Source organism: Cervus elaphus, chromosome 30, assembly GCF_910594005.1.
Source record: "Cervus elaphus chromosome 30, mCerEla1.1, whole genome shotgun sequence".
Lineage (NCBI taxonomy): Eukaryota > Metazoa > Chordata > Mammalia > Artiodactyla > Cervidae > Cervus > Cervus elaphus.
This window is the reverse complement of record NC_057844.1, coordinates 4397405-4423569: the sequence shown is the minus strand read 5'-3', so window position 1 is coordinate 4423569 and position 26165 is coordinate 4397405. Positions and strand designations below refer to the sequence as shown.

At 41.5% G+C, this 26165-nt stretch overlaps 1 protein-coding gene across 6 annotated transcripts in view; it reads right to left on the bottom strand.

Annotated features, from left to right (window-relative positions):
• The window catches only part of DIAPH3 (diaphanous related formin 3), a 530827-nt gene that overhangs the window by 128082 nt on the left and 376580 nt on the right, over positions 1–26165 (bottom strand). For 5 of the 6 annotated variants that reach the window (XM_043892390.1, XM_043892386.1, XM_043892387.1 and 2 more), the window contains 2 exons: positions 585–680; positions 59–118 (listed from right to left, as the gene is read on the bottom strand). In XM_043892390.1, the coding sequence (XP_043748325.1) occupies positions 59–118; positions 585–680 (156 nt within the window). The remainder of the gene's footprint in view (positions 1–58; positions 119–584; positions 681–26165) is intronic. The other variant, XM_043892388.1, reaches the window with a different exon arrangement.

The window sequence follows — 26165 nt, the reverse complement described above, 5'->3', positions numbered from 1 at the left end:
GATCAACAGGATAAAAGTAGATAAGAAGAATGTGCAATTTATGAATACGGTTTATTACCATGGTTACAAACTTTCAGAATAGGCCTCTGAGATGCTGGACTGAGACTCTGCCGAATATCTGTTAAAAATACATACACATAAAAGAAACTTAATATAGAGCTCTGCTCATCTCAGGAAGTATAACAATATTAGACATTTTTCCAAGGTTAAGTATTTCCGGAAGCGAAGCAACTCTTCAATACCCTGATATACTTGAAGCAACAATGTTATGACTTTTACTTCTCCTTTCACTATGCTACTGTGAACTCCACTGGGATAAGGTACATCTGGTCCCTTAGATGAGACAGACCCGTCTCACTAATCAGGCTTTCCCAGGTTCAGCGCGTTGATTTGTTAACATGCCAGTGACACTGGCCAACTGGAACGCTTCTCTCTCCGACACTTGTCATTGCAAAACTCCTGAAGAGTTGCTGCCCACAGCACCACATTCGTGACACATGACTTTAAAAGAATTATAAAAAAGGGGAGTGCTGTTCTCTGTTACAGTTCCCTAGAAAGCAACATGAAAGAAGCATAATGTTCACCTTTTGGCTTCGGTGTCCTTTTCCTTCGGTCGCGGAAGGCAGCCCCCGACTGCAAGGCCTCCAGCAGACTATCCATCACTCCTGTCTCATCACCCTCTGTGAAAAGAGAAGCCGGGAATTCCATCATCCCTCCGGGTTACCATAGCAATGTCAAAGCACGTGCAGGAACTGGTGATGGTATGGTAGGGGGAAGAAGATCAGATGCCAGGTCCAAGCCAGCAATTTCAAAATATGAAAGGACTTTAACTCCCCCAGAAATCAAATATCTTTTAATGAAATCTGTCTCATTAGTGCCTCTGCCACTGTCCACTAAAGAGAACCAAATTCCACTGATTCACTTTAGAGCACTGTTTTTATAGTCTGGTGGCACAATAACTTTAAATGGAATGTGGGTCTAGTCATATCTGTGTCTCGGGTTATCATAAATCACATTTCCCTTGTAGAAATGGGTTATTTTCAAGGCATCAGCTCCTATTCTAAAATCGACCAGGTGTGGGAGGATGTTTCTGTTGTTATAGAGATTCTGCTGTCTAAATTTATTGTACAAAATTATATTTCTAGGCCAACTTCTGTGAACATGCTCCCAACAGCTGATTCTTCATATCAGAGCATAATTGTCCCCAGACTTTCAGTGACACAGAACAATCACTATAAACTTTTACAGAAAGTATGAAAAGTTTGTCTTTTTAATGAAAAATAAACCAAAAGAGGCTCCGAAAAATCTGAAGGATAGAAACACATTATGATTAGTTTAAACTGATATTCTACATATAATTGATGAGATTCTGGATATAGAGCCAACTCTCTGTATTTAGTTATTTTGTAATAATCTATAGTTACATATGTCCATGCTAAATGCTTTTTAAAGGAAGCTGTTAAAAAAGGGGGGGGGGTGGTTCAAAGAAACTACTGGTTCAAACTAAATCCATGGAAATGCCAAAGATTTTTTTTTTTTTGGTCCCTGAGAGAGTAGTTATTTTCAGGCATTCTATATGAAATTGTATGACTGGTACACAGTCATGTCTAAAATACTACATAACTATTTTCCTCTGGATTTTTTCTTTTTTGAAATGCAATCCTTTTCTAGGGAACATATGAGAAACGAACTCAGTAGAGTACAAATAACATACTCATTTACAGTTTATAAACAGATATATAAATATAAATATGTATCGGCCATTTGCAATCTGGTTCTGTTTCATTTTTAGAAAAGTACTAAACTTCATAGGTATAATGTGAAAAAAGGTGGGTGAGCAATAGAGTATTTGGAGGTTGTTAACTTACATGTAAATTTAGTTCTAAAGTGGTTTGATGGCTATTTTAATTAAAATATATTAAATATTTCAGATATTTTAATTAGTACCTAGCAATCTTGGAAATTTACACTCAAACTCTACTACATTTTCCCTAAAAAGAACTTCAGGTAAAGCTAAATATGTAATATATCTCGTTAGTGTGATATTAGTTGTGAATATATCTCACTAAAAAAAGGAAACTTTGAACTTCCTACAGTAAGTTTGCTGCTGACCGTAGTACTGATGAAGTGACTGTGAAACTATCACACGAGTATCATGAGCCTGAGCAGGTGGGTAGACACGTTGATGCAGAACACGGATGCTTGCTGGGAAACACAAACACAGAGTGGGAGGAGGCAAGGAAGAACCATGAAGTGCTGGACTAGACAGAAAGGTATCTGATAAGCTCAGCTTTTAAAAAAGTACTTTTCTAGCTTCGCAGTCCCAGAGCCAAGAAGTAATGACACTAAGGAGCAGTGAGCACACCTGGCCCTCAAATCTTGGCTTCTAAACATTATTTCTCACTGATAGGAACTGCAATACTTACAAAAATGGCTGCTTCTAGGGCTGAGATCAAGGAAGAATGAAATGAGTCAGGAAAACACAGTTGTGCCAGAAAATAAGAAAGGGCTCAAAGACAGATGAGGGGAGGGGCCAGACTGAAGAATGAAAGCGAATGTGAAAGTGTGAGTCACTCTGTCACGTCCAGCTCTTTACAACTCCATGGTCTGTCCATGGGATTCTCCAGGCAAGAATACTGGAGTGGGCTGCCATGCCCTTCTCCAGTAGATCTTCCCGATCCAGGGATCAAATCCAGGTCTTCTGCACTGCAGGCAAATTCTTTACCATCTGAGCTAACAGGGAAGCCTTAGCTAGCAGGGAAAGAAGAATAGCCTTAGCCAAATATAGGACAGTCTGAACACTGAATAGGTAATGATGAGAATGCATTATTATACAATGGAAAAAAGAATCATGAATCCATACTGACACTAAACATTTTAAATTTTATTTAAAAAGGGGAAGAAAAAGCTCTATTGAAAAAAGAAAATTCACCATATTACAACTCACACAATAAGAATTAATTAGGCAGAAATCATCAATGGTTACAAAAACTATTGTATGTGAGGTTATGGAGGAACATGGCATGGAGAAAACTCACAGATAATACCTTAACCAAATAATCAAATTTGACATCACCAGTGGGGTACATGGACAACAACTGTCTTCTGAGGTCATGAACTGAAATGGACACAATATAACCTGTGCAGAAATATAAATCTAAATGTAAGGAAACAATATTTTGTGAAACAACTAGTCTAGGTTCTTAAAAGCCATCAATGTCATGAAAGACCAAGAAAGAAAAAAAGAGAAGAAAAGGTTAGGGAAACAGCATTTTATGTTAGAGGAGATTAAAAAGACATGACAACTAAATGCAACACAGAATCTCTGATTAGCTCTTGCAATGCACAAAAGTCACAGATGACATTATTGTGAAAGTCCAATTTTAAAATGTGTTGGGTATTAAATAATTATATTATACCAATGTTAGTCACTTGAGGCTTCCCTTGTAGCTCAGTCGGTAAGGAATATGCCTGCAATGTAGGATACCTGGGTTCGCTTCCTGGGTGGGGAAGACCCCTTGGAGAAGGAAATGACTACCTACTCCAGTATTCCTGCCTGGAGAATCCCATGGACAGAGGAGCCTGGCGGACTACAGTCCATGGGGTCACAAGAGTCGGACACGACTGAGCGACTAAACCACCACCACCAGCCACTTGAGTGTGAAAATTATATTACGGTCAGGTAGGATGATGCCATTGTTCTTGGGAGATAGACGCTGACGTGGTCAAGCTCACTAAACAACTACCCACAGTCTCATGTCCTCAATTTCATGCCTTCGATCATGCTGTTCCGTCTGCATAGAACATCCTTCCTGCTTTCTTCACCAAGCTATCTCCTTCTCCTTCCAGACAGACAACTAAATATCCTTTCCTGACCTATATATGCTGAACTGGGTGCCTTTTTGTGTCCTAATGGCTTGAGGTACATATATCAATAAATCCTCTATAATATTGTTTATGTGATCGTTTCTACCACGAGGCTATTAGTCCACTGAGGGCAAGGATTATGGCTTTCATTTAACATTTAGCAAAGAAAGTGTTTACCAATGTATGTTGACTCTATCAGCAAATGAAGCACAGGTGTGGTCAGCTGGAAGGAGTCCCCACACAGAAGAACAGAAGTTGTGACAGAAGTCAACAACGCTGACTGGCTCCCTCCTCTCCCTGGTCTCACATGTCCGTTCAGCACCTGCCAATATCCCAGGAAGCGAGCTGCTGTTTCCTCTTCTGACTAAAATTAATGTCGCTGGTCCAGAACTGAACTGTTTTTCACCTGAAATACTGTATGTGTTGCCTGAAATGATACTGCTTCTAGTTTCTCCCTAATTCAATTCATTCCATACAGCACTGAAGCAGAATTATGATCCCCTAGTCACAAATTTTCAAAATCACTCACTTCCCACAACATAAAGTCCCAACTCGTTCACTTGGCCCTGACACTGACTCCAATTGCTCTTTAAATCATATCTCTGATTTCCAACATCACAACCTGTTCCTCCACTAAAGGCAACTACCTGTGATTCTCCACAAACATTCTCTCCCATCCATCAGGCTCTACCTGGAACTTCTGTCCCTGGACTTATTCCCCAGTGTTAACAGTTTTGCTTGGCTTCCATTCCCCACTCCTATAATGAAAATTATATAGTATCAGAGTAAGAAGACCTGCATTCTAGTCTGAGCTGTCAACTGGCTACGTAATCATTCCTGAGATGCCTAATAGCGATAATACATACCCATGGTTCAGGAGACGATCAGATGAAATCATACAAATGAAAGCACTTGGTAAATTGCTAAGTGATACAAAAATGTATGGAAATAAATTCATAAATGAACTCCATGGTATACTATAGGCAGTTTATGTAATATTCAATTATGTTCTAAGTATTGTTTCAGATACATTATAAATTAAATAACTCTTTTATAGCATATTGAATTATGCCTTTGAATAACATCATTTCTATGGAAAGTTCGGTTCAGAAATACAAGTAGACTCTTAAAATAACCCAATGGGTAAGATGTGGACACAAAATAAAGATGTTTTTCCAAATGCTGAAAATGCATTTAAAATTTTTACTTGACACACGTTTACTGAGGGCTCTGATGTGCCAGAATATTACTAGGCATTCAAGATATCTAGGTCCCAAGAATTAACAAGAGGTGTTTTCAGCTCTCCAGAAGTGGAAAAGTGTGCTAGGTATGGAGGGTTATATCGGAGATGTAAGTTTTTCCCAGTGAATTAAAACCTGGTGAACAAGCATGAGTGGGCATGGCAGGGACTGGGGAGGGAACAACACATCTGGCAGAAGAAACGCAGATACAAAGGCAAGAGTTAAAGAAGTGAGGTATAATAAAGTATTTTGCTGCTGTTCTTTAGCTGTTCAGTGGTGTCCAACTCTTTGCAACCCCACTCACTATAGCCTGCCAGGCTCCTCTGTCCATGGGATTTCTCAGGTGAGAAGACTGAGGTAGATTGCCATTTCCTTCTTAAGGGATCTTCCAGACTCAGGAAAAGTATTTAAATGACTCATGTTTACATTATTCTAATACAAACCAGAGAAATAAAAATTAGCCGTTTTTATCATAGACTAGAATTCAATTTCTTTAACTACAAGTCAATTGATATTCAAAATATTTATAGCCTCTCTCCTGCTGTGAAAACTCTTTTAAATAAATAGACTAACTGCAATAGTCAAAGCTGTGCTTTGTCAGAACAACATATCACCTTGCTTACTTTCTAAATCATATTTTAAAAAGTCACTTGGTTTCAAGAGAAACAGAAGGGAGAGTTAAGGATGAGATGTTTCTAAAGAAGAGTCAAGAGGATGTGTGGATAGGCAGAGAGGGGCTCTGTTAAGGCGATCACAAGGGAGACAAGTAGGCTACAGGAGAGAAAGGGGGCCAAGAAACTAAAAGCAAATCTGCTGGGATGGGCCATTTACAGAAATATTCTTTCTTATTTCAAAGACCTGTCAGAAAGAGAACAATGATAGGTATATACAAATACCAAGCAATTTTTGTTAATTACTGTATAAACCTAGAAATAATATTGCTGTCCTACAGGAAGCAATCACGGAATACTAACCAGAGGGGTGAGGAATACTGACATCATTGCACTATTATGGATATATGTCTGCAAGCTCAGTCGTGTCCGACTCTTCATCATCCTGTGGACTGTAGCCCGCCAGGCTCCTCCGTCCATGGGATTCTCCAGGCAAGAATACTGGGGTGGGTTGCCATTGCCTTCTCCAGGCGATCTTTCCAACCCCAGACATCCAACCCAGGTCTCCTGTGCCTCCTGCACTCACTGGCTCTTCTCTGACCATCAAGTATGGACAGCTACAAGGTGATGGCCGCGGAGGTAAAGGAGGAAGGGTGCAATGAGGACAGTGTAAGTGGGGAGAGGCAAAGAGGAACTAAACTTTCTGCCACTTAGGAACTCAACGGCTAAAGTGAAGAACTGACAAGTGATAGCCTAAGTATACTACTAGAAATAAAGAAGAGGTAAATACAGGAAAAAAAGAGGGACCTAAGAATTAAAAGTGGTTACCTCTGGGAAGTGGGAGTTGAGAGGGTGAGGGGGAGGATCACTTACTGTGCTGTAAGCATACTGTTATTTCATTTAGAAATCTGTAGAAATCACATCGTGGATCCCCTCATGGCTCAGATGGTAAAGAGTCTGCCTGCAATGCAGAAGACCCAGGTTTGACCCCTGGGTCAGGAAAATCTCCTGGAAAAGGAAATAGCAACCCACTCCAGTATTCTTGCCTAGGAAATTCCCATGATAGAGGAGTCTGGCAGGCTACAAGTCCACAATGGTAAGTATGAAAAATCTAAAAAATTCCTAACAGGAAGAGACAACCAAAACGGAGGAAGAGAAGAGAAGAGGCTGCTTCTTGACCTAAAGGTGCTTTCCTATGAAAAGGGAAAGAAGACAGGTAACAAAAGGTCCAATACACAATGGAGAGTGAGGCAATGGAGATCTCCACCATCTGCAGTGACTTTGGAGCCCCCCAAAATAAATTCTAACAGTGTTTCCACTGCTTCCCCATCTATTTGCCATGAAGTGATGGGACCAGATGCCATAATTTTAGTTTTCTGAATGTTGAGTTTCAAGCCAGCTTTTTCACTCTCCTCTTTCACTTTCATCAAGAGGCTCTTTAGTTCTTCTTCACTTTCTGCCATAGGGTGGTATCACCTGCATATCTGAGGTTTTTGATATTTCTCCCGGCAATCTTGATTCCAGCTTGTGCTTCGTCCAGCCTGGCATTTCACATGATGTACTCTGCATATAAGTTAAATAAGCAGAGTGACAATATACAGCCTTGACATACCCCTTTCCTGATATGGAACTAGTCTGCTGTTCCATGTCCAATTTTAACTGTTGCTTCCTGACTTGCATACAGATTTCTCAGGAGGCAGGTCAGGTGGTCTGGTATCCCCATCTCTTGAAGAATTTTCCACAGTTTGCTCTGATCCACACAATCAAATGCTTTGGTGTAGTCAAAAAAGCAGAAGTAGATGGTTTTCTGGAACTCTCTTGCTTTTTCGATGCTCCAACGGATATTGGCAATTTGATCTCTGGTTCCTCTCCCTTTTGTGACTTAAATCCAGGAAAAACACAATTTCAGGAACCAGATAAAGAGCAAAAGTGTTGAAAAAGGAAAAGAAAAAGGACAAAGAACAGAAAAATCTTGGTTTTTGTGGATGTGTGTATTACGAAGTAAAGTTGAGGCTGATATTCAAGTTTCTGATTCAGCCAATTGGATATAAGTTGGTATTATTCACCAAGTACTGAATTATTTTTGCTTCATGGTACAATGTGCCTGAGCCAAGAGAAGAATTCAGTTTGTATATGTTGAAATGATCATGAGATAGCCAACTACAGGTTGATTAATGATGTCTAGAAGGCTTACAGGTTTGAAACTTGGGGGAGAAGAATTGGTTATACTATTAATAATAGATTGAACTTTTAGAAGCATACTGGTCAAACTCTGAGATATAGAATAATACATAAGCATAGCGAAATGGTAGTGAATACAAGTTTTGAATTTAGACAACCTGTATTTAAATTTTGGCTTTCCAATTAGAAAATTGGTGTGACTGGGCAAAGTACTTAGCCTTACTAACCAACCCCCATTCTTTTTCCCTCAACTTAAATGTGTGACTAATAATAGCGCCTACTTCATAAGATTATTGAGAGGATTAAAGGCGCTAAATCATGTGTATCACGCAACAGAGTTCCTGGCGCATCATAAGAACTTAACAGTTAATCTTTGCCGTCGTCATCATTGGAAACCCACTTCAGTACTCTTGCCTGGGAAATCCCACGGACGGCGGAGCCTGCTAGGCTACAGTCCATGGGGTTGTGAAGGGTCAGACATGACTGAGCGACCTCACTTTCACTTTTCACTTTGATGCACTGGAGAAGGAAATAGCAACCCACTCCAGTATTCTTGCCTGAAGAATCCCAGGATGGGGAGCCTGGTGGGCTGCGGTCTATGGGGTCGCACAGAGTCGGACATGACTGACGTGACTTAGCAGCATCATTGGTATTATGACAAAGCATGAGCTCTGTTAGGATGGGTGTGTGTAGATATAAGAAAAGAGAGCTGAGGGTGAAGCCACAAGGCAAACTTATATGCAACTAATACGTAATGTGAACAGTTCACAGCTGTTTGCAACGTGTGAACATCTTCCATTGTGTTCATTTTGAATGTGTTTCCAGAGCTCCCCTTTTTACTCCCACCATCTCTGGCACACCTTCTTTAGGTCTCACCACATATGATATGATTCAGTAGTAGTAAGAGATACATTAACAGCCTAGAGTTTGGCATGAGGATAGGGAAGAAAAGCTCAGTTTCTGCAAAGAGGTGTTGAAAGTGTGCAACTGAAGTCCAAAATTCAGAGACTCAGAGTTAAACTTAACTCTTTTTAAAAGAAACACAAGATAGTGGATCCAACAAAATTACATGAATTCATTGTTCATGCTGCTAGTTAAAACCTTCTGGGAACCAGGTTATATTTGCTTTACTTGGTCATCAAGTTCAGTCTTTAGCCTTCTAGAACAAAGCTCAAAATATGAATTAACCAAGATAGCAAAAAGACAGGAATAACTTAAAATAATGTTTTTAAATGTGTCTTTTGGGGGGGCGGGGTGTGCGCAGCTATGGAATAGTGGTACTGTAGAAGAATCAAGGGTTCCTTGGACAGCAAGGAGATCAAACCAGTCAATCTTAAAGGAAATCAACCCTGAATATTCATTGGAAGGATTAATGCTGAAGCTAAAGCTCCAATACTTTGGCCACCTTATGTTAAATGCCAACTCATTGAAAAAGACTCTCATACTGGTAAGGCTTGGGGGCAGGAGGAGAAGGGGGCGACAGAGGATGATGGTTGGATGGCATCAGCTACTCAATGGACATGAGTTTAAGCAAACTTCGGGAGTTGATGGACAGGGAAGCCCAGTTGCTGCAGTTCATGTGGTCACAAAAAGTTGGACATGACTTAACGACCCAAAAACAACAGCATAGTAGGAAAAAATAGCTTTGCTATTATTATTATGTGTATTTTGCCATTGTTCAGTGTATAAAATATTAATATTATTACAATTATCATTTTGATTGTTTTGCCAACCAAAGGAAGAAACACAGTAGGCTAATGCCCTCAAAACTATGTGCCCCCCAAATGTGTCTTAATCCAGATATGAAACTGAAAATTTGCCTCAAAAAAATTAAAAAGTCAATTTTCATTGGAATTTAAGAAATAAAATAATTACAACTGTTCTCTCTTATACTATAATTAAATGAATGGCTCAACCATGAGAAGTGGAATTTTATATTTAAAAACCCAATACTTTAGTATTTCTGGTTTTACTCACTAGTCTTCATTATTTGCATATCTTAAATTAAATATATTTCCTATTACAAGTTAGAAGGAAGTTTTTTGTTCTAGCTCTGTGAAAAATGCCATTGGTAATTTGATAGGGATTGCACTGAATCTGTAGATTGCTTCTGGAAGTACAGACGTTTTCACATTGATTTCTTCCAACCGAGGAACTTGGGCTATCCCTCCCTCTGTTTATGTCATCTTTGACTTCTCATCAGTGTCTTTCAGTCTTCTGTATAGAGCTCTTTTGTCTCCTTCAGTTCAGTTCAGTTCAGTCGCTCAGTCATGTCTGACTCTTTGTGAACCAATGAACCAGTTTATTCCTAGGTATTTTACCCTTTCAGTTGCAATGGTAAATGGGACTGCTTCGTTAATTTCTTTCTGACTTTTCATAATGAGTATATAGGAATGGTACTGATGAACTGGCTTGCAGAGCAGCAATGGAGACGCAGACATACAGAACAGACTGACGGAAAAGGGTGGGGGAGCAGAGGGAGAGGGAGTGATGAAAGGGGAGCAGCCTGGAAGCCTACACACTAACACATGAAAATAGACAGCCAAGGGGAATTTGCCGTGTGACTGGGAACTCCAACGGGAGCTCTGCAATAACCTAGAGGGGTGGGTATGGGTGGGAGGTGGGAGGGAGATTCAAGAGGGCGGGAACATATGTATTCACTTGGTTAATTCATGCTGATAACAGAAATCAAACCAATATTGTAAAGCAATCGCCAATTAAAAATACATAAATATTAAAAAAAAACAAACAAAAACAAGTTAGAAGGAAAAAATTACAATCTTTTACAAAGAAGGAAGTTTCTCCTTTTTCCGGAAACAAAAATGAAGTCAAGGAGCCAAACTGTTGCACTTAACTCTTGGCTCTCACCAGAGGTGTGCCTGCCTTAAAGACCACCTTGTGCCTCCCTATTTCCTCATCTATCAGACGGGGAATAACAGTACCCACCTCAAAAGGCTGTTGTGAGGGTCAAGTGAGCTAGTCTAAGTAAAGAACTTAGGGTAATGCTTCACGCATGTCAGGAAGCATTTAACAGGAGGCTTCCTGTGTGCTGTTTTGGATCTGTCACTAATCCTCTGGTCCTTATTCATTCCTGAATATTCAGGAATTAAGAGGAGAGGCCTGCCTTTCCTGGGGCTGAGGAATCCAGGCATTTCCTTCGTTAGTTTTTCAATACGGTGATAAGTACCCTCTTCCTTTTTATGAACCATATGGTAAAAGTGATTGTTTAAGACTCTCTCTCTTTGATAAGGATTGCCTTATGTTTTGTAAGTCTGGAATTTTAATCTTTATCTTTGCTGAGAATAACTACCTTGTAAGACTATATATATGCCCACACCATGTTGATTAAAACACCTTTGCTCCATCAGAGCTTGGGTCCCCCTGTCTGTCTGTCTGTCTTTCTCTCTCTCTCCATCTCTCTATTTCTGGCTGATTCCCTGGAGTGTGGAAGCTGGCTGCGTAACCCAGGGAATATTAGCCTCTTTCCTTCTTTCACTCTCTCATCGTCGACTCCAGACCACCAGGTTCTGGTTCAATAAAGGACCAACACACATAGAGTAGGGTTTCAGTACATATTACTATTATTTTTACTATTATGATGACTATTCTTATTCACTAATATGGAGCACATTGCTGAATGGCCAACACAACATATCCATTCCCTATCCTCTCTTTGTCTGCTTCCACTGCAGAGACTGGAAAAGCTAAAACCTCATTTTCCAAAGCTCCCGTGCAGTGAAGCTGAGGGTGGCCCTCTAATGTACCTCTGACTGATAAAGCACCCGCACAGTGCTGCTGGAAGCAGAGGAGTCAGACGTGATAACCTCCCCGCTCCTCCTCCTGTCTGGGGCATCCACTGGCGCTGTGTCAGCTGTGGCTGTCAGGGGTGGCTGCAATGATCCCACCCCTTCCTGCTGCTTCGATAAGCCTGGACCCTGACAGTCATCCTAACTCTGAGCACAGATCACAGGGCCATTCTTTAAGGTGCTCTGGATAAAATATAAGGCTATATTTTCAAAGCTTGAGTGAAAAATATTTTGCAGATACATTTGACTGTATAAACTATAATTATTATACTATTTGTTACATTATATTAGATTGGAATCTATATTTTCATGCTATATTAGAGTTATAGAGGCATTCGTAAAAGAAAAAAATTTTTCTTATATGAACTTTCCAGTCTCAAAAAAAAAAAAGAAAGAAAGAAATCCATTACTGGATGTCATGTTTAAAGCATGGTTCTATTTTAATTATATAAAGAACTAGGAAAAAGTGGTAATAAAAATTTACTGTTATACATCAAAATGTATTGTTATTAACTTTTAGTTTTCAAACTTCTTATGATTTAGATAGTTGTAAGAAAATGATTTTGGCATCATAGTCATTTAGTTTAACTCATGAAGATATCTGATTTACCTTCTGGAATTTTTTATAAAAGGTCTTTCATTTCAAAAACTATTAATAATATAAACAACTGACAGAATTTCAGAAAAATCAGTTATTGTCTGCTCATTTAATTCTCCTCTCAAATAAAGAGGGCACACCCACTTTTGGAATATAAACACACATAAGGCACAAGATTTAAAGAAACCATACAATCTATGAATGAGTTTGTCATTACAAAATATTAAAGGAAAAACTTATTTGTGTTGTATTAAATAGAAAACCAATGTATTTTTTAAAAAAACACCAAAACACAACTTCAGTAAGTCAGACAATTTCCCAAAGTGTGTACCACAGAATATGAGCCTCTGAGAAGTTCTGTGTGTTCGTGTGTGTTGTGGGGTGTGGAGGTGTGTGGTAGCTCTGTGGTCCATATTTTCCATTATGTGGAAAATAATACACAGAATATGTGGCTCTTGGTAATTTATACTGAATAAATGAAATTCATGACTGAAGTTTACATTGAATATGAAAACTCAAGTCATGATTCATGATAAATGTGGCATTTCAAATCAGCAGAGGATAAGAAAAGACTCACTAACCACTGTGATGGTAGTTTACTTGGATCCTATCCTCCTACTAACACCAAAATAAATCCCAAGTGGATGAAATGTTTCAACACTAAAAAATAAAACTGCAAAGAATAGTAGACAATATGGAAAAGTGTATTTTTCATTAGGGCTGAAATCGGAAGATCTTCTGGGAAAAATCTGAATACCCAGATGTCATATGGTCTGTACTATAATAAATATCTACAAATCACAAGACTAATAGAACAAAGTCTACACTACACATAAACAACAAAAGGAGAAACTAGAAAACGTGTTTGAAAACAGGCATTCCCTAAATCTCATTTTCTTGAAATAAAGAAGTTTATGACTCAGAAAAAAAAGTCAACAGTTCAATAAAAACAAAAAACAAAAAATAAGACAAACAATGTATTCAGGAAACCCACCATGAAGACAAACAAACAGGGCTTTTATACAGAGGATATAATCCTCAGCCTCATTCATAATTAAAGATTTTTCAAGTATGTCAATAAGAGACCATTTCTCATCTATGGGCGTGGCAATAACAACAACTGAGAATAACTGGTGAAGATTTGAAAACAGATCATCCCACACAGTGTTAGGGGAAATACAGGACTAATGCAACCTCTCTGCAATGCAATTTGGCAATCTGTATCAGAAATAAATTGCACATACCACTTGATGAAATAATTTCTTCCTAAGAAAATTATCTTAACTCAAACATGCACAAGGATGTTCACAACAATGTTGTTTATAAATAATAACAAGTGATTGAAAACAACTTCAATGTCAATTTGCAAGAGACAAACTTAGTAAACTATGACATTCCTACACCAAAGTATGCTGAGGCAAGAAAAAATAATGAAGCATATTTAAATTGTTGATACAGACAAAATCAAAAACATAGTAAGTGGAGAAAGCCAATCACTTGTTTTATCAGTGAAGATGCCTAGTAGACCTTTCCATGATCACTCACAACTACTACTTACAAAGCAGAGGATGAATTTCCTGACTTTCTGTTTAGCAATTACTCCACAAGTGACCCACTCTGACTAGCTTGTTCATGGTGACCTATTCTAACAGTTACTAAAGAAAACAAAATTTAAAATTAGTATTGACTCCCTGACAAAATAACGTTGACAAAGCTGTCTTTGTGTGTTGTACAGGGTTAAGGGTGCTGAATAGAGGCCCTCAGATGCAAAAAGCACAGAAAGTCAGGGGAAAATAATGTATCTATTGAAATACATATGTCAATGTGAAACGATAATGACATTTAACAAGATGAGACTCTTACACACAATGAACACCCATGACCCTATAATCACACAGTAACCCAGAGAGGAAAAGGTTAATTACATGACAGACATCATTATTCTAAGTAGAAGCTCACCCACAGGAGCTTCATTGTACTCTGAGAAATAAGTCAGACAATACAATTGCTTACTTCCTATTGAAAACATATTAACATATATTTTAAACTTGTTTTTTAATATTTTCATATATTAGAAAATTTGGAAGAAGACTTTTCAATGATTTTGTTCCTCACAGAGTTTTAGAACAAAGAATGAAATAAATTCAGATAGAGCAAATAAAAATGCTTAATTCAATACCAAGAATCCAGGGGAGACTAAGCTAGGGAACAGAAGTGATTTCACAGGAATTCTCCTTCAGAAGAAGCTGAGACAAATGGGCGCGAGGCCCTGGGGGCCCCTCTTCACCAGCACTGGCTGAGCCAGTGACGGGGGTGCAGAGGGACCCAGCAATCAGGCTCCGACAGCAGCATATGGTGCCGAGAGGGGGTGAGGGCGGCCGGACTCAGGGCTGGAGAGCTGCCACGGAGGGCTGCTGACAGGTGTGAAAGAATCAAATTTGGACTTCACTGCGATTAAAGCTGGCACAGTTAGAAAATGTCAAGGCTGGGTGACGAGGAAAACAGTGGTATCATTAACCCAAAGTGAGAACATAAAAACCAGGTTTCACATGGAACATGATAAGTTAGGTTTTCGATGAATTGATTTTGAGTCAAACTGTTTTGTCCAAGAAGCAGTTGGAAATATAAAACTAAAAGTCTGTAGTTCGATTCAATCCTACAAATATGCACTAAGGAATCTGGGGCAGGCACTGAAACCAGCCCCTGCCCTGTTGCAACGTGACTTACAGTCTAAGGGCAGTTCCAACACACTATCGTGACTATCTAAATGACGAATGCTCCAGGAAAGAAAGCAAAGTGGTATGAAACTGTCTGATACAGAGGCAGCAGGTCAGAGGTACAGCCACTGCTGCTCAGCGGTCACTTCAGTGATTCTTCTTTGGTATCTGTACTTCCCGAGTGGCTCAATGGTAAAGAGTCCACCTGCCAAGGCAGGTGATGCGGGTTGGATCCATGGGTCGGGAAGATTCCCTGGAGAAGGACATGGCAACCCACTGTAGGATTCTTCCCAGGAAATGCCATGGAAAGAGGAGCCGAGTGGGCTCAGTCTATGGGGTTGCAGAGAGTTGGACAAGACTCAGTGACTGAACAACAAAAACAATCTGTACTTGTATTTGCACTTACATTTCTGAAGATGGTTTCACTTGTACTTTAAAACACACAACCCTATAGATAGATAGCACACAGTGAAAATTTGTTTATTAATATTGTGTGTGCCAAGAAAACTCCTAGTTAAATGCCACCTCACTTCTGCCAATCTTGCCAACACAAAGTAATTTTTACTAGATTCAAATTCTAGGTTCATTTCAAGTATGAATTTGTGTTTCAAAGTACATTTTTTCAGTATATTTCAAAGGACAAATACAGATTTATTCTGCACTAGTGTTTCTTCTTCAATCAGATGTGGGAACTGTGGCATTAATATTACAAACTAAAGATATTTTAAAATCTTAATCAGGGTGACAGCACCATATTTTTGAAAGAAAAGAAGTCAGCAAAGACAATAAGGCCAGTATGAATGAGTGGAAAGTGAGGAGGAAAAGGAATTGACATATGCTTTGAGAAAGCAAGTAGCACAGAAAAGAAATGAAAATGGGAGACAATGAACTTTTGATGAACTCATTAACAATTGCAAAGAAACTGGAGGCAGAAATGTGCTAAACCCTCAAGAGAACAAAGAAGATTTGCCCTGACTACAAAAAGCTGACAAATGAATACAGAAGCCCCCAAATAAAAACTGGTATTGGGTAAATTTGAGAGCAATTTTACTTAGAAAAGAAAGAATGCGTATCAAAATGAACATAAACTAAATGTGAGCTAGGTATATGAGGAGACATCACTGAGTGCCCATGTACTAGGATCTGTGTGGAGCATCTTCCCTAGATTCTCTGTGTTAAGTCTCACTCCAGCCCTGCAGGGTAGCTATTACCAGATGCATTTTAAAGCCAGGGAACCTGAAGCTTTAGGAGGCCAGTAATGCACCAAAGCACTGTAACAGGCAGATAGCAAAGGAGAGGTCTGAACCACCATCTTTTGATTCTAAAGCTGACGTGCTTTCCATGATACTGACTTTTCTTGACCCTCTGCATTGTGACCCTCCAACACTGTGAGCCTCTTGATACTTGTCTCTGTGTTGTGTGATAACTGAAAAGTACTCAGATCCTCAGCTTTGCTGAGCTGTACTTAAGAGTTGTTTCAGGAAATGGCTCAAGGCAGAAAGAGACAGTAGCTTTCATAGCTGGGAACTCAACAACCAATCACAGAATCAGTTTCCCCAAATTCACTGGAAGCCTTTCTCCAGAACCAGGTGGTGAATGAGATACAGGTCACTGATGACTACTTCCTCATAGGAAAAGAGCAGAGACATCTTCCTTCTCGGAGGACCAGGAGTATCCAGAAATACCAGAATCAGGCCAGTCTGCAGTGCCCTCCTGGACCCTCCTACACTCCACCTACTGGACAATGGCTACTGTTGGGTTAAAATGTTGAGGCCAGTCACACCACTGTCGCTATCATTCCCAGTCACCACATCTAAGAGGCAAGTCCTTTCTGACCCCTCCTCCTTCCAGAATTTATTAACATAAGCAACTCTCTACTACCTTGATGCCTTCAATGAAGACTCCATTGACCACTACTGTTAAACTGGATAGATGGTCCCCCTGCCCGCTTCTAGGAGATGCTGCTCATCCTCTCGTATGTCTTTCCCATCTGACTTTGTCATCTGAGCTAGCCTTCCTCTTCTAGCCAAGTCTTGCCATCATCCTGCATGAATTCAACTCCACGTGAACTACCCGTCCAACAGCAAACCAGCTCCCTGACCTCCCGCGCCTTCAGGCTATCAGTCCTACACTACCCACTCTCGCAGCCACAATCCGAGCTGTGCTAGCACTATGACACTCTTACTTCTATTAATCTGAATTCATATGAGCCAGCTGTCCTTCTTTTCCCTCCCTTAGCCCATCTCCCTCCCCCTCCTCTCCGCATCCTATCATCTCTCCAGGGATATGTTCCGTGCCCTGGGCCCACTGTCATCTCCTCGCCTATCTGAGGTTCATCACTTTGACCATGGTTCACGAGCCATTATTTCACTTTCCTCCTCCAGTAGGGCCTTTTTGCAGACTCTAAAACTTAAATGAACTGAAAATTCTATCTTCTTGGCACTACTCACTAGCTGCTGAATAACTGTGGTGAAAAACAGCACTGCAGAATCAGGGCTGGTACATGATCACAGTTGCCAACCTCACCTGGATTTTTCATGCCAGCACTCCGTCTGTTTACCTGGAGGCCCTCACTCCCACTCCCTACACGGGTTGTTTCAATGCTTCTTTCAAGCCCTTCAACCAGCTACCCTTCCTCAGCACAGGACTTGCTCTGTATCAGATATGAAATAGCAACGACTCGATAAAAAAAAACCCTTAATTTCCTACCAGCAAATCTACAAATGTATCTGCACTGGGTCCAGCTTTTCCGCCTTCTCACTCATCAATTCCTCTGCCTATACCGATACCACATTCTCCTCACTCTGTCCCACCGCCCTCAGGATCTTGCTCTGTTTGAGGATCACTCTTTCCCCGCCTCCCTTCCCTTCTCATGTCTCCCGATCTACATTTAAACACAGGCTTCAAACGCAGCACAGGCTTTTAATGCTCTGTTGATCCTGAACCCCTCTGGTGACTATCCTACTTAGATCTCAGTCTCCCATACTCATTCATCAACCCTCTTCCCTGTTCCTCGAGCTGATGTCAACAGGACACGGTCAGTCGGTGTACTCTACGGCATCTGGGCAGCACTTGACAATAGTGGCTAGCCCTTCTTCGAAACAGTCTCTCCCCCTCCCCTGGGCTTCACGACACGAGGGTTTCTTCGTTCCCTTGCCTCCTCCATGGTGACTGCTTCCAAAACTCTCTTCCCGCCGCCTCTTCCTCTGTCCATTCACACCATCCTTCACAGGCTCCATCAGCATTTTATTAACTTCTGTAGCTCTGCAAACTAAGAACTCTAAGTTTCCACCACCAGAACTTCTACTCCTGAGCTCTGACTACACTGACGGAAGATTAAGGGGTTTCCTGGAATGCAGGGCTGGGAAAGCCTCAGGCAAACTGGGAGGAGTTGGCTACCCTAGACCACAGGCAATGATTCACCAGACGTGGGAACTCACGTGTCCTACGGATACTTCGTCCCCATTTCCCCCAAACTTCATCTCCTCCTGGGGTTCCTTATCTCAGAGAACAGCACTGCCTGTTAAAGTCAGATGGCGACTGTTGAAGGATATATGGAAGGATCTGTCACAAAGCACGCAGGTCCCAGGCACTTTTCATACGGGGGAAATGCCCAATGACTCTTACAGAACCTGCTTTTGTTGTGTGCTGCGCTTAGTCGCTCAGTCGTGTCCGACTCTTGGAGACCCCACAGACCGTGGCCCTCCAGGCTCCTCTGTCCACGAGGATTCTCCAGACAAGAGTACTGGAGTGGGTGCCTTGCCCTCCTCCAGGAGATCTTCCCTACCCAGGGATCAAACCCAGGTCTCGCGCATCACAGGCAGATTCTTCACTGTCTGAGCCACCAGGGAAGCCGAATCAGCACTCACAAACTCTTTCCAATGAAATAACAACAAAACTATAGCATCCTTTATGTGAAGAGTTACAGATCTGCTGCACAGCCCCAGTGGTGCGACTGTTCTTCACTCTTCTGTGTTCTTCTACAATTCATGTTCTACAATTTATAATTTTGACCACCATTTAATCCATTATAACATTTCTTCTTTAAACATTTTTGGGTATTTATAACATGCTGTTATGGAATGATTAATTTTCCTCTTCAGTAAGCCAACATAAAGCACTGTTTCTTGAGTAAGGAAACTCTGGGAAACAACTGATATTAACTTATGAATGCCTCAGCCTAAAGAGATGGTACACATTCTGCAGGTCACTAGGAAGCAAAATGTTTGCCCTTCACATCTTATTCTGTAAACACATGGTCTGTGGACCTCAACTATCTCCACACGACTCCTGACTCTGGGTATGCTTAAACAATGCCTTAAACTTTCTGGGACAAGTGAAATACAGCCCAGTGCACAAAGGAGAGGGCTTCCCAGGTGGTGATAGTGGTAAAGAGCCCACCTGCCAGTGCGGAAGACTTAAGAGACTCCTGTCGATCCCTGGGTCTGTAAGAATCCCTGGAGGAGGGCATGACAACCCACTCCAGTATTCTTACCTGAAAATCCCACGGACAGAGGAGCCTGGCAGGCTACACTCCACAGGGTCACAGAGTCGGACACGACTGGAGTGCCATGGCGTGGCATAGCACGGCAGGCATAGAGGAGGATGAAAGTTTCATATTAAAAACCTAGAAGAGAAGAGCCAAATCTAAGACTCTTGGAGACTGAAGTTGCTCAGTCGCTCAGTTGTGTCCGACTCTTTGTGACCCCATGGACTGCAGCCCATCAGGCTCCTCCATCCATGGGATTTTCCAGGCAAGAGTACTGGAGTGGGTTGTCATTTCCTTCTCCAGGGGATCTTCCCGACCCAGGGATTGAACCTGGGTCTCCTGCATTGTAGGCAGATGCTTTACCGTCTGAGCCACCAAGGAAGACGAGCCAAAGGAAGATCAGCCTAAAGGAAGACTCTCCAGGCTGAAGAAAATAAGGGAAGTAGATAACTTCATGTGCTCAGGTTATCACACTGACATCTCCTCATCTTCATTCAGCATCAGACAGTGAACAGGCTGATATTACAATGAAAACCTGAGATCAGATTACAGAAAGAGTTATCGGAAAAGAAACAGTTAACACAGGATCAGACTGCCTGATGGGAAAGGAAAATGATGTCCTTTCCTTTTTCTTAAATTTAAACAGATACTCTCTTCCGTCTATGGGAGTTCCGGTGTAACACTGTTGACATGGGAGGCTTGCTGTGCTTTCAGAAACGGAAACCTCTTCCCAGACACACAGCTACCAACATGCAGGAACGATATGCCATGGCTCCACGCGCTCGTCTGAGCCTGAACTCCCTGTTTGCGTCCTCTTGCCAGACATCTTGTGACCATATTTATACATATTAGTGCTTTCACCAGGGGGTATGTGCATCAATAAGAGGAGAAGTTGAAATTAGATTAGTTAATTTGCTACTTCATTAACAGCTGTGGTAAAAAGTCCAAAGAGAAAGGAGCTTGAAACTAGCTAAAATGAGGGGTTTGTATTGTAAGCAAATCTAAATTATCTATGTCCCCTACTCCTGCGGATAACTGGGAGTCAGCTGTGCACACATCTGTGGGTGTTTATAAACATCCACCATCTGTGAGAAGCTTATGGGTTGTAAATGGTGGGCTAATTAGTGAGATGCTAGTCATTCCTAATGACAGTTGTTATGGGTAAAGGTTTTATCCAGGTTATATTGATCTCAGAACCTTGTTGCTCACGGGAGGCCACTCTACGTTTTATGACAAGACTAAGGACCCAAACTATGCTGCATAAGTCAGACATTAAAGATACATTATAACTAGATCAGGCTGCTAGTTTATGCGTGTTAATGAGCTCTGCTCTTAACAGACTGAAGTGCTGACTGAGTATTTGTCAAGGAAAATAAGAAGTCAATCTGTGAAAGAGTCAACCAATTCTATAATCAATGGCATTTTCATTTCTATTCTACATACATACTAGGCACGTTCCATTCATAAAATTAAGTTAATATAGAAGCAGACTAGTAATTGATATGAGACAATTGACAACTGAAAAGATCTGTTCATATACACACATACACATCTGCATACATACATATTTCACCAAGCTCCTCTTATCAGTAACTTTTTCTAAACTTGTATCTTTCTTTCACCAATCAAAGCATGGGGAAAACATTTTAAACAAGTTAACTTCACATTTGTCCAAATAGAAAGAAAAATAAAACAACACACTGCACATGGGAAGACACTGCTATTCACTGCCAGATGCAAAGACAGTTTTATCATAATAGACTTTGTATTTTAATAGAGGACAGTGTTACAAAATGAGTGGAGTGCTAAACACATTTGACTGTTTGGGCTCTAACACAGCACATATTTTACTTAAAATTAATTTGTAGAATATCAGTGAGATTTCAGAGTCAAAAGAAACCTTGCGTTATGGATGAGAAGACTCTGACCTGGGAAGCTAACTGATCTGCTCGCTGTCGGTGGCTGGCGGAGCTGGGGTTGGACACCTGGTCATGCCGACCCCTGGGCTGGGGCTCAGCACTACAGCATGATGCTCAGTCCGCAACAGGGTGAGCCTGGGAACTTCAGAAACACGTCACCCCTTCCCGTGCTTCCTACCCCCACGGCCCTGCTTCACTTTATTCTCCTCAGAGCCGACTGACTCTAACACTACAGTGAATCCATCTTAAATACTGTCTTCTCTGCCCGGATATGGGCCCACAAGGGAAGGAGTGTTGGCTCATTTTACAGTGTCACGACATACCATGTGTCCATAAATGTTTGTTCAATGAAGGCAACATTTTCACCATGACAGTAATAATCTAATAATTCTGTTAAAGAAGGAAGGCACCCCAATGCCAGTTTGTGTATTTTCTGGTCAGAAATTTAAAGCCACAAAAGTAAATCACACAGAAACCCTAGGGCTGTCTTTTGTTCTGTTAGACAGGGTGTAATTAATGCTTAAAAAATCGCAAAATGCTAAATCACATCACATATGCCAAGTAAATAAATATGAAAACAAATGCCTACACTGAGAATCCCAGAGCCTTGGCACCGAATATCTGAGCTGTTATCAGCTAACGTGGAAGGAGGAGGAGCGATCCAGCTAAGAGGAAGGAAGGAGTCTAAGAGTCAAAGAGGATGGCGGGACACGCGGTCTGTCTTACTTGACCCACGTCCTGGGCCTCGGTCAGATTCCGGGGGGGGAGGGGGGGCAGCTGCCCTGAGCTTATATCCTCATGAGCTAACAGGATTTGCTCTTAAGTGGTCTTGGTTACTATACTTACTAAAATGTCTAACACAACTAAACTGTCTTTGCTAACAAAGAAATTTATTTCCTTCCTCTAAGAAAGAAGCTAACATTTATGTGTAGTTGTTGTGCCAATAACCTTATGCCAGCTCCGTTCAGGCCTTAGCACGCTTGCTCAGTCACATTCATTCTGACTCTTGGCAACACCATCGGGTGTAGCCCACCAGGCTCCTCCGTCCATGAGATTCTCCAGGAAAGAATCATGAACTGGGTTGCCATCTCCTCCTCCAGGGGCTCTTCCCGACCCAAGGATGGGACCTTGTCTCTTGTATCTCTTGACCCTTGACCACTAGCACCACCTGGGAAGCTCAATAGCCATCCAAATAAAAAGGCTTGAAATTGGAGATGCAAACTCAGTGTGTCCTAATGCTATATAGACATTACCCACTCTGTCATGAAAGTTTCTCCAGGTTCTGAAAACCCAAATCAGCAACAAAAGCCTATTGCTACTACCTCTAACTGCCTTTCCAATCCATCCAGTCTTCTTGTTTTGAGTACATCCTAGTAAAGGCGTTTGCAATTTAACTCTTGCAAAATTGCAAGTCTCCTAATTTCTCTCAGTCTTTCTATTGCCCTCCCCCCACCTGCCCCCCCATGTTCTAATCTATCTGCCTTTTTGCTATCAGAACCCTCTCTCTAAAAAGAAGACGCTACCACTGATTTGCACAATGCCCTTTAAGTGTGCCTACGGGATGAAGCAAAAATCCAAAACACAGCAGCACACTCTCCCATCTTCCAATTTAGCTATCTCTTTAATTACAGCTCTACTAAACACTCACACTAGACCTGCTACTTTGGTTTTTGCTATGAAAATATGGATTTCATGCCTCTGTGTCTTAACTCACTCAGGCCAGTAGATTCACAGGCATGGAAGCCCTGACTTACATCAGTATGCGTTCATTCGTTATCCACCTACTTCAGGATTCTGGAATTCTATGGACCAGCAGAGGCATCAGCACTGCTGCTCAGATGCCAGCCCAACCTCCCTTTTTCCATAAAGAGGAAGGGTAAAGGACCATTCGAATACAGGAGCTCTCCACATAGGAGAGAACACATACCACATACCTGGGTTATAGACGGAAAAAGCCCCCATCTGCTGGGAGACTAGAAAACACGGAGAGTCCACACAGGGTGGGACTCCAGCACACTGCCCCACATTCCGGAGGAAACGGGATCACACGCAGAATCTCCCATGGAGTCACGGAGACTGGAGTCAAGAGTGGAAGCGCCTTGTGTCCAACAAGCAGATCCGGGAAGCATCGGGCACGTGCATGGTGCGCCCGAGAGCTGGCCCGGGAGCAAGTGGGCTGCAGAACACCCCTCACCCCAGGACCTGAGAGTGGCGGGAAGAGCAAGCGACCCCCAAGGGCCCCGGCTGGGGGGACAAGCAGGCTAGAGAGTCCCATCAAAGAACTCAGATACATGTATGAGCACCACAAACCAGATGGCAAGATAGAAACCAGAAACCGCACTCAGCAAACAAAGGTCTGTCTAGTCAAAGCTACGGTTTTTCCACTAGTCACGTAAGGATATGAGAGCTGGACCATAAAGAAGGCTGACTGCTGGAGAACTGATGCTTTTGAACTGTGGTGTTGGAGAAGACTCTTAAGAGTCCCTTGGACTGCAAGGAGAATGGACCACTCAATCGTAAAGAAAATCAACCCTGAATATTCTTTGGAAGGACTGATGTTGAAGCTGAAGCTCCCATACTCAGGCCACCTGATGAGAAGAGTCAACTCATTGGAAGAGACCCTGATGTTGGGAAAGACTGAGGGCAGGAGAAGAAGGGGTTGATAGAGACTGAGATGGTTGAATGGCACCATCAAATCAACGAACATTAGCTTGAGCAAACTCCGGGAGATAGTGAAAAACAGAGAAACCTGGTGTGCTGCAGTTCATGGGGTTGCAAAGAGTTAGCCACGACTGAGCAACGAACAACAAGAGCAGACGTCAGGGAGCAGAGGAGGTGCCTAAGAGCAGCCCATCAGGTCTCATGGGCCACGACTCAGGGGCACAGTGACATCGTTCTTACCAAAGGCAGGCAGGAGAAACTACATCTAAGCAGGAGGGTGTTTGGTGTCCAGACAGAACTCAGTCAAGAAGAACACACAACCTTAGAAGCGTACCCCAAGCTGATTTTCAAGCTGGGAGTTCCTTTAGGGAGAGAGCTTGGCAGGGAATTTAAAACATCAGTAACTGGATTCTACACTAGAATTACGGAGCTAAAACACACAGAGGATTACCTTAGTTGTTTACTAACAGGCAGGCTGGTGGTTCAGAGTCAGAAATTAAAATGCATTTATAGAAATATTGTATCTTTGCAGACCTGAATTTGTTCTCTTGACTGAAATACCTATTTGATATCAATGCTATAAGAGCAACAAACTTGACAGGTGTCATATCTTGTCCTGGGATTGGGTCAGTTTACCTTTAAGTCAGTCAGTCAGTCAGCTCAATCACTCAGTCGTGTCCGACTCTTTGCGACCCCATGGACTGCAGCACGCCAGGCCTCCCTGTCCATCACCAACTCCCGGAGTCCACCCAAACCCACGTCCATTGAGTCAGTGATGCCATCCAGCCATCTCATCCTGTCGTCCCCTTCTCCTCCTGCCTTCAATCTTTCCCAGAATCAGGGTCTTTTCAGATGAGTCTGTTCTTCCCATCAGGTTGCCGAAGTATTAGAGTTTCAGCTTCAGCATCAGTCCTTCTAATGAATATTCAAGACTGATCTCCTTTAGGATGGACTGGTTGGATCTCCGTGCAGTCTAAGGGACTCTCAAGAGTCTTCTCCAACACCCCAGTTCAAAAGCATCAATTCTTCGGCACTCAGCTCTCTTTGTAGTCCAACTCTTACATCCATACACAACTGCTGGAAAAACCACAGCTTTGACTAGATAAACCTTTTTTGGTAAAGTACTGTCTCTGCTTTTTAATATGCTATCTGGGTTGGTCATAGCTTTTCTTCCAAGGAGCAAATGTCTTTTAATTTCATGGCTGCAGTCACCATCTGCAGTGATTTTGAAGTGAGTCTACTCAAATAGAATGTGTACAATTGAGGGATTTTTGTCCCACAGACATGAATTACACTAATATTTTAAAAGTGCTTATTGAACACCTGCTATGGAAAGATACAGTATTAGAAACAGAAGCTCACTTTGAAAGGTTTATTTTTTAAAAATGTGACTATTTTTGTATGAAAGAATTTTAGTTTGTAAATTTCTTAAGAAATTTGAGTATGTTTAATTTTCATGTATAAAGCAGCTAAATCAGAACATTAATTGAAGTGTCATTTGGAATAACTATAGTAAATGTTTTGTGTCATTTTCTTCTTCTTTCATATTTTATAGAAGATACAGATCATCTTACTAATGAAATGAGAGAAACTTTTTACTCCAAAGAGGGCTCTGGTAAGTTTTTAGGGAGAGTACACCAAATTCTTGAAACTTTTGAATTTTATTTTCGTAATTAGCTGACCTCTAATTGAAGCAGGGTAAAAGCAATCACACACACACACACACAGACACACACACACAGAAGCCTCCCTCACCTAAGCTGTAACACTGGGTAATTTTTCTACCTGGAAGAACTGCTCCGATTCTAACAATGCTGAAGACTGTTGAGGATACGCCTCCCGTCTCTTCTTGGCTTTCCCTTTTTAGAGTCGATGGATGCCAACGAGTTTGTATTCTATTTCTAGTCCATCGAGGGGCACTGCTTTAGGAATAGGATGGTGCAAAACATAAAATGGAAATTGCCTCCTGGGGAGCATGAAAACTGGAAAACCAACTCTCCTTCCCAAGTCTCCCCCCATGATGTGAGTGCAGTAGTTCTGAACAAAGCTTGCTATCATTTGGGTTCTTCTAACTT